General features: G+C 48.5%; 1 protein-coding gene across 2 annotated transcripts in view; it reads right to left on the reverse strand.

Moving 5' to 3' along the window:
* Nucleotides 1-11,454: 11,454 nt before the first annotated feature.
* Nucleotides 11,455-12,657, reverse strand: part of LOC134355818 (AP-3 complex subunit sigma-2) — a 65,913-nt gene continuing 64,710 nt past the window's right edge. For both annotated transcript variants that reach the window (XM_063066272.1, XM_063066270.1), the window contains one exon: nt 11,455-12,215. In XM_063066272.1, coding sequence (XP_062922342.1) covers nt 12,108-12,215 — 108 coding nt within the window. In that variant the 3' untranslated portion in view covers nt 11,455-12,107. The remainder of the gene's footprint in view (nt 12,216-12,657) is intronic.

Genomic DNA, 12,657 nt, shown 5'->3' on the forward strand with positions numbered 1-12,657 from the left:
TAATAGTATCCCTGACCAGTAATGCTACCCCTCCTCCCCTTTTTCCGCCCTCTCTATCCCTTTTAAAGCACTGAAATCCAGGAATATTGAGAATCCATTCCTGCCCTGGTGCCAGCCAAGTCTCTGTATTGGCCACTACATCATAATTCCATATATGTATCCAAGCTCTCAGTTCATCACCTTTGTTCCTGATGCTTCTTGCATTGAGGTACACACATTTCAGCCCTTCTACCTTACTGTCTTTACACCGTTTATTCTGCTTCTCTTTCCTCAAAGCCTCTCTGTATGTTAGATCTGGCTTTACTCCATGCCTCTTTCACTGCTCTATCGCTCTGGGTCCCATCCCCCTCGCAAATCAGTTTAAACCCTCCCGAACCATGCTAGCAAACCTACCTGCAAGGATGTTGCTCCCCCTCGAGTTCAGGTGCAACCCATCCAATCTGTACAGGTCCCACCTTCCCCAGAAGAGATCCCAATGATCTAAAAATCTAAAACCCTGCTCCCTACACCAACTCCTCAGCCTAGCATTCAACTGCCATCTCCTCCAATTCTTACCATCTCTGTTACGTAGCACTGGCAGCAATCCTGAGAACGTCACCCTTGAGGTCCTGTTCTTCAGCCTTCTGCCTAATTCCCGAAACTCACACTTCAGGACCTCATCCCTCTTCCTGCCTATGTTGTTGGTGCCAACATGTATCATGACTTCTGGTTGCTTTCCCTCTCGTACCAGGATGTCGTGCATCCGGTCAGAGACATCCCGGATCCTGGCACCTGGGAGGCAACAAATCATGCGGGTGTCCTTCTCACGTCCACAAAATCTCCTGTCTGCTCCCCTGACTATAGAGTCTCCAATGACGACAGCTCTCCTCTTCTCCGTCCCACCCTTCTGCACCACAGGGTCAGACTCAGTGCCGGAGGCCCTGCCACCGTGGCTCACACCTGGTCGGTCGTCCCCGCCAGCAGTATCCAGGACGGTAAACTTATTACTCAGGGGAATGGCTACAGGGGTGCTCTGCACTACCTGTCTGCTCACCTTCGTTTTCCCCCCTCTGACTGTCACCCAATGACCCGCTTCCGACAGCCTAGGTGTGACTACCTCCCTGTAGCTCTCATCTATGACTGCCTCATTCTCCCTTATGAGTCAAAGGTCATCCAGCTGCTGCTCCAGATTCCTTACACGGTCTTCCAGATCGCCCAGCCGTATGCACTTCTGGCAGATGTGACTCTGCGGGAGAGGGGCGTTCCCCCAAGACTGCCACATCTCACATGAGAGGCACATCACCGTCTCAGGAGGCATTGTAAAAACTAACTGCGAGCTAGCTTGTCCTCCGCCTCTTCTCGTCGAAGCCTCTTGAGTCAATGCCTCAAAGCTCCACTCCTTCACTAGCCCACTCACGCACTGGCCGCTTTCCACGGGTTACGGGGAGATGGCCGGGAACTGGAGTTGAGGAGGAGAAAAATGGGATTATCCATGTTTGAATAGCGGAGCAGACTTGATGGGCCAAATGCCTAATTCTGCTCCTGTGTCTTATGGTCTAAATTTGAGTGAAGTTATCCCTTCTGGCCTGGAGCCTGATGGTTGAGGGGTAATAACTGTCCCTGAACCTGGTGGTGTGGGACCTGATGGTTGAGGGGTAATAATTGTTCCTGACCCTGGTGGTGTGGGACCTGATGGTTGTAGGGTAATAACTATTCCTGAACCTGGTGGCGTGGGACCTGATGGTTGGGGGGTAATAATTGTTCCTGAACCTGGTGGTGTATTTAAGCAGTGTATAAATGACAAACTGTGCAAGTACAAAATGAAAGTAATAATAAGTAAGCAATAAATATCGAGAACATGAGATGAAGTCCTTGAAAGTGAATCCCTAGGTAGTGAGAACATTTCAGTGATGGGGCAAGCGAATTTCAGTAAAGCTATCTCATCTGTTTTAAGAGCCTGATGGTTGAGGGGTAATAACTGTCCCTGAACCTGGTGGTGCGAGTCTAGAGGCTCCTGTACCACCACCTTGATGGCAGCAGCAAGAAAAGAGTGTATCCTGGGTGGTGGGGGTCCTAGATGATGGATGCTGCTTTCCTGTGACAGTGCTCCGTGTAAATGTGTTCAGTGATGATGTGGGCTTTACTCGAGCTGGTCAAGGCCGTATCCACTACTTTGTGTAGGATTTTTCTGTTTAAGGGCATTAGTGTTTCCATACCAGGCTGTAATGCAGCCAGTCAATATATTCTCCACCACACATCTATAGAAGTTTATCAGAGTTTTAGATGTCATGCCAAATCTTCGCAAACTTCTAAGGAAATCGAGGCGCTGCCGTACTTTCTGCGTAATTACACTTGCAGGCTGGGCCAAGGATAGGCACTGTGAAATTCTCCATGAGAATGCCTGCTTGATTCCTGCGGCTGTCCGCGGGGAGACTGTGCGTTCGTCCCGCGACCACGGGGATTTCCTCGGGCTGCTCTGGTTTCCTCCCGCAGTCCAACGATGTACCGGTTGGTAGGCTAATCGGTCATTGTGAATTGTCCCGTGATTAGGGTGTTGCTGGGCAGGAAGGGCCCATCGCCAGGTTCAGTGCCTCTCCCGTGACTTTGTCACAGTCACAGCACGGGGGTGGGACAGGAGCTAGCAGGGCGATAGGTTACGGAGGTAGAGGAGCGGGGTGTGGAAATACTGAGGAGGGAGGTCGAGGTGACAGATGGTGGGTTCTGATAGGGGAGGGAGGGAGCATTGAAACAAACAAACGGAGGTGTTGAGCAGCTGGGAACTGTGAACGGATGGAGTGGGTGCAGAGGGAAGAGGAGACAGGGTTACGGGCGCTGGGCAGGGTTACGGGGGTATCTGGGTGGATTAGGAGGGGAGGGAAAAGGGACCGAGGGGATGGAGAACTTGGGATTCGACGTGAAAGGCTGTTCCTCTCACCCGAGCAATGGACAACGGGCATAGCCATGTGGCAATGGGAATTAAAACAGTTCCACTGGCCATGACCGACTAGCACACCCAGCACATTCTGTCACCCACACTTCCACCAGTAAACCCCAGCGATCTCCCTGGGGGCTGGCCCGGCATTTACGAGGAGGGAGAGGTCAGCGGGCAAGGAGACCCAGACCTGATGGTCTCTGATATTGCAGGATGACCACACACACATTTACATCTGCCTTTGGAGAGTTTAAGAGATTGCCTCAGGTTACGGGACTGGACAGGAGAGCAGAGTGGCGTAACACAGGACAGCTCTGTGAGCACAGGGACGACAGAATCTTGCATAAAGAGAAGCTTTCACTGTCAAGGCCTGAATTATTAACTCAACAGTGATGAGTTAATTGTACTGAGTAACCTCAGTGTAAATATTTGATGGTCACTTCAGACTCTGTAACTTTGCTACTATGAAGAGGGTCATGAGGGTCAGGCCAAGCCTGGTTCCTTTGCACAGAGCTTTCAATCCAGACACCCCTCGCCATCCAACATTCCCCAGGCCACCAACTCAAACTCCACACTTCTCCAGTCAGCGTCCCTCAGTCCCCCACTCCCACAGTGTGACCCTCCCTCAGTCCCCCACTCCCACAGTGTGACCCTCCCTCAGTACCACCCCTCCCACAGTGTGACCCTCCCTCAGTCCCCCACTCCCACAGTGTGACCCTCCCTCAGTGCCACCCCTCCCACAGTGTGACCCTCCCTCAGTCCCCCACTCCCAGTGTGACCCTCCCTCAGTCCCCCTCTCCCACAGTGTGACCCCTCCCTCAGTCCCCCTTCCCACAGTGTGACCCCTCCCTCAGTCCCCCACTCCCACAGTGTGACCCTCCCTCAGTCCCCCTCTCCCACAGTGTGACCCCTCCCTCAGTCCCCTCTCCCACAGTGTCACCCCTCCCTCAGTCCCCTCTCCCACAGTGTGACCCCTCCCTCAGTCCCCTCTCCCACAGTGTTACCCCTCCCTCAGTCCCCCACTCCCACAATGTGACCCCTCCCTCAGTCCCCCACTCCCACAGTGTGACCCTCCCTCAGTCCCCTCTCCCACAGTGTGACCCCTCCCTCAGTCCCCCTCTCCCAGTGTGACCTCCCTCCGGACCACCCCTCCCTCAGTGTGACCCCTCCCTCATTCCCCCCTCTCCCACAGTGTGACCCCTCCCTCAGTCCCCCACTCCCACAATGTGACCCCTCCCTCAGTCCCCCTCTCCCACAGTGTTACCCCTCCCTCGGTCCCCCACTCCCACAGTGTTACCCCTCCCTCAGTCCCCTCTCCCACAGTGTGACCTCCCTCAGTACCACCCCTCCCACAGTGTGACCCTCCCACAGTACCACCCCTCCCTCAGTGTGACCCTCCCTCAGTACCACCCCTCCCTCAGTGTGACCCTCCCTCAGTACCACCGGTCCCACAGTGTGACCTCCCTCAGTACCACCCCTCCCACAGTGTGATCCTCTCTCAGTACCACCCCTCCCACAGTGTGACCTCCCTCAGTACCACCCCTCCCTCAGTGTGACCCTCCCTCAGTACCACCCCTCCCACAGTGTGACCTCCCTCAGTACCACCCCTCCCTCAGTGTGACCCTCCCTCAGTACCACCCCTCCCTCAGTACCACCCCTCCCTCAGTGTGACCCTCCCTCAGCTGAGTGTTGTATTCTGTTGCATGTCACACCCTGAGCAACACACCACAACACATTGATACACCCAGCGGCCACTTTCTGAAGTCCAGGAGTGGAACCTGGTGCTGACTTCTGCTGCTGTAGACCAGCCACTTCAAGGTTTGACGTGTTGTGTGTTCAGAGAAGGTCTTGTACTCACCACTGTTGTAACGTGTGGTTATTTGAGTTACTGTCACCTTCCTGTCAGCTTGAACCAGTCTGGCCGTTCTCCTCTGACCGCTCTCATTAACAAGGCATTTTCACCCACAGAACTGCCACGGACTGGATTTTCTTTGTTTTTTGCACCATTCTCTCTAAACTCTAGAGACCGTTGTGTGAAAATCCCAGCAGATCAGCAGTTTCTAAGATGCACAAACCATCCCATCTTGCACCAACAATCATTCCATGTTCAAAGTCACTTAGATCACATTTCTTCCCCAGTCTGATGTTTGGTCTCAACCTCCTGACCATGTCCTCATGCTTTTATGCATTGATTTGCTCCACATGATTGGCTGTTTAGAATTTTGCATTAACAATCAGGGTACCAGTGAACCTAATGAGAGCATAAGACGTAGGAGCACAGTTAGGCCATTCGGCCCATCAAGTCCGCTCCACCATTCAATCATGGCTGATCCTTCTTTTCCCTCCTCAGTTCCCAGCCTTCTCCCCATAACCTTTGATGCCATGTCCCATCAAGAATCTTTCAAGCTCTGCCTTAAATACACCCAACAACCTGGTCTCTGCAGCTGCCTGTGGTTACAAATTCCACAAATTCACCACCCTCTGGCTAAAGAAATTTCTCCGCATCTCTGTTTTAAATGGACGCCCCTCTATCCTGAGGCTGTGCCCTCTTTACCTAGCTTCCCTCACCATGGGAAACACCCTTTCCACATCTACTCTGTCCAGGCCTTTCAACATTCGAAAGGTTTCAATGAGATCCCCCCCTCATCCTTGTAAATTCCAGGAAGTACAGACCCAGAGCCACCAAACATTTCTCGTATGATAGCCCTTTCATTCCTGGATTTATCCTTGTGAATCAACTCTGAACGCTCTCCAATGCCAGCACATCTTTTCTTAGATGAGGAGCCCAAAACTGTTCACAATACTCAAGGTGAGGCCTCACCAGTGCTTTATAAAGCCTCAGCATCACATCCAAGAAGTGGACACCAAAGTAAAATACCCATTTAGCTCATCTACCATCTCCGTGTCCCCATGATTATTTCTCTGGCCTCATTTTCTAGCGGTCCCATATCACGTCCCCACCTACATCAATGGAGCTGTAGTGGAGCGTGTATCAAGCTTCAAATTCCTTGGTGTCCACAGTTCCGAGGATCTCACCTGGTCCCTGAACTCCTCCATCCTGATCAAAAAGGTGCAACAGCACCTTTATTTCCTGCAGAGCATCAAGAAAACTCACCTCTGTCCCAGGATACTGACAGAGTTTTACTGCTGTACCCCATTGAGAGCATACTCACCAACTGCATCTCAGTGTGGTATGGCAATTGTCCCGTATCGGACCACAAAGCACTCCAGCGTATGGTGAAAACTGCCCAGCGGATTATCGGCACCCAATTGCCCACCATTGAGAACATCTACCATAAACGCTGCCTGAGCAGGGCGAAATGCATCTAACCCTAACCATGGACTTTTTACTCTCCTCCCATCTGGTAGGCGCTACAGGAGCTTCCACTCCCACACCAGCAGGCACAGGAAGAGCTTCTTCCCCGAGGCTGTGACCCTGCTAAACCTCACATCACAGCGCTAAGCAGTATTGCACCCATATTGTACTGTCTCAGTACTTTTATATTTGTGTGCTGTAGCACTTACTTTTTATTCACAGTTATCTTGTAAATAATACTATTCTTTGCATTTCTGGTTAGATGCTAACTGCATTTCATTGGTTTTGTGTCTGTACTCAGCACAATGACAATAAAGTTGAACCTAATCTAATCTAACTCACTCTCATCTCTTTTTACACACTTGAAAATGCTTTTGCCACCTACTTTGATATTGTTTGCTAGCTTGCTTTCACATTTCATCTTTTCCCTCCTAGTCATTCTTTTAGTTGCTCTCTCCAGGTTTTTAAAAGCTTCCCAATCCTCTGTCTTCCCACTAATCTTTGCTTTGTTGCATGCTCTCTCCTTTGCTTTTACATTGGCTTTAACTTCCCTTGTCAGCCATGGTTGTACTGTTTTGCCATTTGAGTTTTTTTTTGTTTTTGGAATACATTTATCCTGCACCATCCTCATTTTTCCTAGAAATTCACACCATTGCTGGTCTGCTGTCATCTCTGCCAGCATCTCCTTCCAATTAACTTTGGCCAACTCTTCTCTCATACCACTGTAATTTCCTTTACTTCACTAAAATACTACACCAGACTTTATTTTCTCCTAATCAAGTTTCAAGTTGAACTCAATCATAATGTGATCACTGCCTCCTTACAGTTCTTTTACCTTAAGCTCCCTAATCCCCTCGGTTCAGTACATAACACCCAATCCAGTGTAGCTGATACCCTAGTAGGCTCAACAACAAACTGCTCTAAAAAGCCATCTCATAGGCATTCAACAAACTCACTCTTGAGATCCAATACTAACCTGATTTTCCCAATCTACCTGCATGTTAAAATCTCCCATGACTACCATAATATTGCCCTTTTGACACGCCTTTTCTATTTCCCGTTGTAATCTGTGGTCCACATTCCAGTTACTGTTGGGGGGTCTGTATATAACTGCCATCAGGGTCCTTTTACCCTTACAGTTTCTTAACCCAACCCACAAGGATTCAAGATCTTCCGATCCCATGTCACATCTTTCTATTGATTTGATGCCTTTCTTTACCAGTAGAGCCACACTGCCCCCTCTGTTTATCTTCCTATCCCTCCAATATGATGTGTGTAAGGGTGATATATAGATATATAACCTGTAAATCATTTAATTGTATCTGGTGTATTGTCTGTTATTTGGGTGGGGTGGGGTACCTCACACAGCATCCACACAAACTAATTACCCAGTTTGCCTGGGACAAGGCTGTTTCCCTAGACAACAGTGAGCCGAGCAACCCTGAGGGTGGCCGGGGGCTACATGTGTAACCTTGGACATTCAGCCCCCAACTACAACCATCCTTCAGCCACGATTCAGTGATGGCCTCAACATCAAACCTGACAATCTGTAATAGTACAACAAGATCATCCACCTTATTTCTTATACTCCATGCACTGAGATACAACACTTTTGAGTACTGTATTTGCTACCCTTTTTGATTTTGTTCTTGTAATGCACTGATACTCACCCTGCCGGCTGCAATTTTGTCCTATCGTCTGCCTGCCCTTCCTGGCAGTCGGACTGCATGCTATCTTTGCTTTTTTACCATCTGTCCTGTCCTGAATCCCTTCACTCCTGTTCCACTGGAGTGGCCACTGAGTGTATTTGTAATAATTTTCCCAAATCTGACCTTAATTAAAGAACACACAGAGTTTTTGAGGTTAATGAAAACAAAACGAAGCAGTGTTCAAGATTCTTTCTCAGCTTGGGCGTAATGGAGGGAGTGAGCTCTTGGTTTTGCTTCTTCATGACTAAGTCCTGACTAATTGAAATGACTAACTTATGGCATCAGCCAGGTCCTGCCAACAAGAAGCAGAGGTTGACAAATGTGTTAAAGCAATGCTTTGCCAGCTGGGCTCCAGATCTTGATTTACAGTGTTCTGCATTTACAATTCTTTTATTGCCTTGACAATCTCTGCAATCTTTATGGGCTTCAGAATTACTAGCGTCAGGCTTGGAGAAAGTTAAGAGGAGTAATTCTGATACTGGGAGGTTTGTTGTTGAAATATTGTCCTTTGAGTGAGGAAGGATTAATTCGGAAGATCTGCTGGTGCCATTGAAGGCGGGTTGAGGTGGAGTTCAGAAAAATTGGAGAGTTGGAGTGAGGAGAGAAGACTCTGGCTGGGCCAGGGGAGGGAGAGGGATTGTTCACTGCAGTCTCTTCTTGTAGCTCAGTACCTCTGAGCACACATCCCTGTAGATGTCGAGGGAACTTCCCTTTTCCCAGCTCTCTCCATCTCCAAACTGCTAGGTTAGTGATAAATCTCCACTGATCACTTACAGCGGGTGGGAACCAGTGTGATAGAGCTGAGGATGAGCCAGCAGGTTCACAGGTAGACGATGGGTGTAACATGAACGTAAGGAGGGACAAGCCAATGATTGAGTACAAATGCAGGTGGAGCAAAGAGTTAAATTGTACCACAGAGGCAAAATTCATAAGGGCGAGAAAAGCAGGACTGAAGGTCTGTACTTAAATGTGCACAGCATTCAGAACAAGGTGAACTGACTCGTGGCACAATTAGAGATTGGTCGGTGTGACATTGTGGGCATCACTGTGTCGGGCTGAAAGAAGCCCATAGTTGGGAGTTTAACATCAAACGATATGCTTTGTATTGAAAGGACGGGCAGGAAGGCATAGGTGGTGGTGTGGCTTTGTTGGTGAGAGATGGAATTACATCTTTAGAAAAAGGTGACACACGGTCAGAGAATATTGAATCTTTGTGGGTGGAGTTAAGAAAATGGAAGAGTAAAAAAAACATTATGGGGATGATATATAGGCCTCCAAATAGTAGCCAAGATGTGGGGTTGAGATTGCAAAGGAAGCTGGAAAAGGCTTGTAATAAGGTAATGACAAGATTGTAATTGGGGACTTCAATATGCAAGGAGATGGAGAAAATCAGTTGTTGTCAGATCGCAAGACAGAGAATTTGTTGAATGCCTATGCGATGGCTTTTTAGAGCAGCTTGTGCTTAAGCCTACTCGGGGAAATCTTAGATTGGGTGTTGTGTCATAACCCAGACCTTATTAGGGAACTTAATGTAAAGGAACCTATAGGAGAAAGTGTTCATAATAGGATTGAATTCATATTGCAATTTGAGAGGGAGAAGCACAAGTCACAAGTATTGGTATCACTAAAGGATAAAGGGAATTACAGACGCATGGGAGAGGAGCTTGCCCTGGTATATTGGAGGAGAATACTGGTGGGGATGATGGCAGAGCAGAGATGGCTGAAGTTTCTGGAAATAGTTCACAAGGCACAGGATAGATATGTCCCACAGAGGAAGAAGTTCTCACATGGCAGGGGTAGGCAACCGTGGCTGACAAGGGAAGTTAAGGACTGCATAAAAGCCAAGAAAAGGGCACATAAGGTAGCAAAAGTGAGAAGTTGGATGACTGGGAAGCTTTTAAAATCCAACAAAAGGCAATTAAAAAAGCTATAAGAAGGGAAAAGATGAAATATGAGGGCAGACTAGCCAATAATATAAAGCAGGACACTGAAAGCTTTTCTGTTATATAAAGAGTAAGAGGGAGGTGAGAGTTGATATTGAACCACTGAAAAATGATGCTGGTGAGGTAGTAATGGCAGATGACCTTAATGGGTACTTTGCATCAGTCTTCACTGTGGAAGACACTAACAGTATGCCAGAGGACTGTGAATTTAGAAGAATACATGGGGATCTCATTGAAACCTACCAAATGTTGAAAGGACTAGATAGGGTCGATGTGGAGAGGATGTTTCCTATGGTGGGGGTATCCAGAGCTAGAGGGAACAGCCTCAAAACTGAGGGGCAACCTTTTAGCCCAGAGGTAAGGAGGAATTTTTTAGCCAGAAAGTAGTGAATCTGTGGAATGCCATGGGTATATTTAAGGCTTAAGTTGATAGCTTTCTGATCGGTCAGGGCATCAAAGCATGTGGCGAGAAGGCAGGTGTATGGGGTTGAGTGGGTTCCGGGATCAGCCATGATGGAATGGTGAAGCAGACTCGATGGGCTGAATGGCCTATGGTCTCGTGGTTAAATGGGCCATTGAGGAATGATATGATTTGCTCCCAGTGTAACACCATTGTCTATGGATGATGGCTATAGGGCAGCTGTAGCTCACACTGTTGAAACACGAAGAGTTTCTAGCAGGCTGTGAGCCAGGGGACAACAGATGAGCTGTTACACTTCAATGCCAATTACTCTGGCAGAAGGAATCTGAATCTTTTGTTTGGTGTGAGAGCAGCCAGTATCAAGCGAGCGACAGAGTTAATCAGAAGGCAAGTTTGGTGATGAAGGGTTTATTAGGAGGAGGTGAAAACGGGTGTGGTCCAGAACAGTGAGAGCTCTCGAGATGGTGAGCTCTCTGGCTGCACGTTCAACTGTGCTACTGAGAGTAGTTGAGACGGTGTACTGTGTGTACACGAGAGTGCATTTGAGATGCTGTATGGACTGCAGTCAAGACAGCGCACGGAGTGCAGATGTGACACTGAGTGCGGTCGAGACGGTGTAAAGAGTGCGGTCGCGGACGTGGGACTGTGTGTAACCGAGATGGTGCGCAGAGTGCAGTCGTGGGACAGAGTGCGGTCGAGACAGTGCGTGCAGTGCAGCTGAGACAGTGTACGGACTGCGGTTGAGATGGTGCGCGCAGTGCAGTCCAGATGGTGTGCAGAGTGCGGTCGCGGAGATGGGACTAAGTACGGTCGCGGACGTGGGACTGTGTGTAACCGAGATGGCGCGCGGAGTGCAATTGCGGATGTGGGACTAAGTGTAGCTGGTGAGGTGACTCTACGTAGAACTTCCAACCGGAGCACAACATTACACCTTTGCTTTTTTATTCTTGTCCCCTTGAAATGAATGCTAACCTCGCATTGGCCTTCCTCACCACAGACTCAACCTGCAAAGTTTCCCTTCAGGAAATATGCACAAGGACTACCAAGCCCCTTCGCACTTCACATTTTTGAATCTTCTCTCCGTTTATAAATTTTTATACGATTTTTAAGAACAAAACTACAGTTTGTTATACTGTCAAGAAGTGGATATTGAATGAAAGCAAATAAATTTTATTAATCTTGGCAATTTCAAGAGATAATTAGGTGATGAGGATCAATGGACAGATTCACAAGTTCATAAACTCAGAATCTGTTCGGCTTTGAGCGGCCCAACAGAGGAGAGTTTGAATGTCTGTTTTATTGCTGACATTTTAAATGAGGTTTCATGGAACACTTTATCTAGGTCAGTCAAGTTGATAAGGAAGAACAATTAAGGATAACTCACTAACTATAAATAATGAAACTTTATACTCTTGGGACATGCAATGGTGGATGATGATTGGGTGACAGAATGGACGTGTTTGAAGTTACAGGAGGGGAGAACACAGAAAATACTTTGACTGTGTGCTGACTGACGCTGTTCAGGCAAGAACAACAATTTCTCACAATGAAAATCCACTCTTCCTCTCTCCACAGATGCTGCCCAACTTGCCAGGTACCTCCCGCAAGTTCAGTTTGTTTTCAATTTCCGACACTCTCAGCTTTCTGCGTTCAGGGGTGCCCCACAGACCAAGGTGACTGGTACAATGATCCGATGAAGATCCTGTGCGGAACACAGACAGGTCTTACTGTGGTGTGCTAATCAGCACATGGTATCTGGGGAAGTGCAGAGGACGGCGACAAGGCTTCGTGGATGCAGAACGTCCTTTTACATGAACGGGGAGAGATTGGAGACCTTGATGTTGCGAGGGATCTCAGGGAGATTTATGTTCTTGACAGCAGAGACGGCGCGTGCTGGAGCTGCAGAGAAGCCAGCCTGTAACAGAAGGAGAAGGGTTGCACTTTAGTGCCACACAGCTAAGAAACCAAACTACCCAGAGAGCCATCATGATCTAGTTGGGCAGAAGGGCCTGCTTCACAGCTCTATGACCAAACAATCCAAGGCAAACATAGAACACAAGAAATTCACAGCACATTACAGGCCCTGCAGCCCACAATATTGTGCCGACCATGTAACCTACTCGAGAAACAGCCTTGAATTTCCCTAGCACGTAGCCCTCGATTTTTCTAAGCCCCATGTACCTATCCAAGAGGCTCTTAGCAGACCCTGTTGCATCGGCTCCACCACCGTCACCGGCAGTGCACTGCACGCACTCATCACTCTCTGTGTGATAAACTTACCCCTGACATCCCCTCGGTTCCTGTTTCCAAGCACCTTAAAACTGTGCCCCCTCATGTTAGCCATTTCAGCTCTGGGA

Source organism: Mobula hypostoma, chromosome 13, assembly GCF_963921235.1.
Source record: "Mobula hypostoma chromosome 13, sMobHyp1.1, whole genome shotgun sequence".
NCBI lineage: Eukaryota > Metazoa > Chordata > Chondrichthyes > Myliobatiformes > Myliobatidae > Mobula > Mobula hypostoma.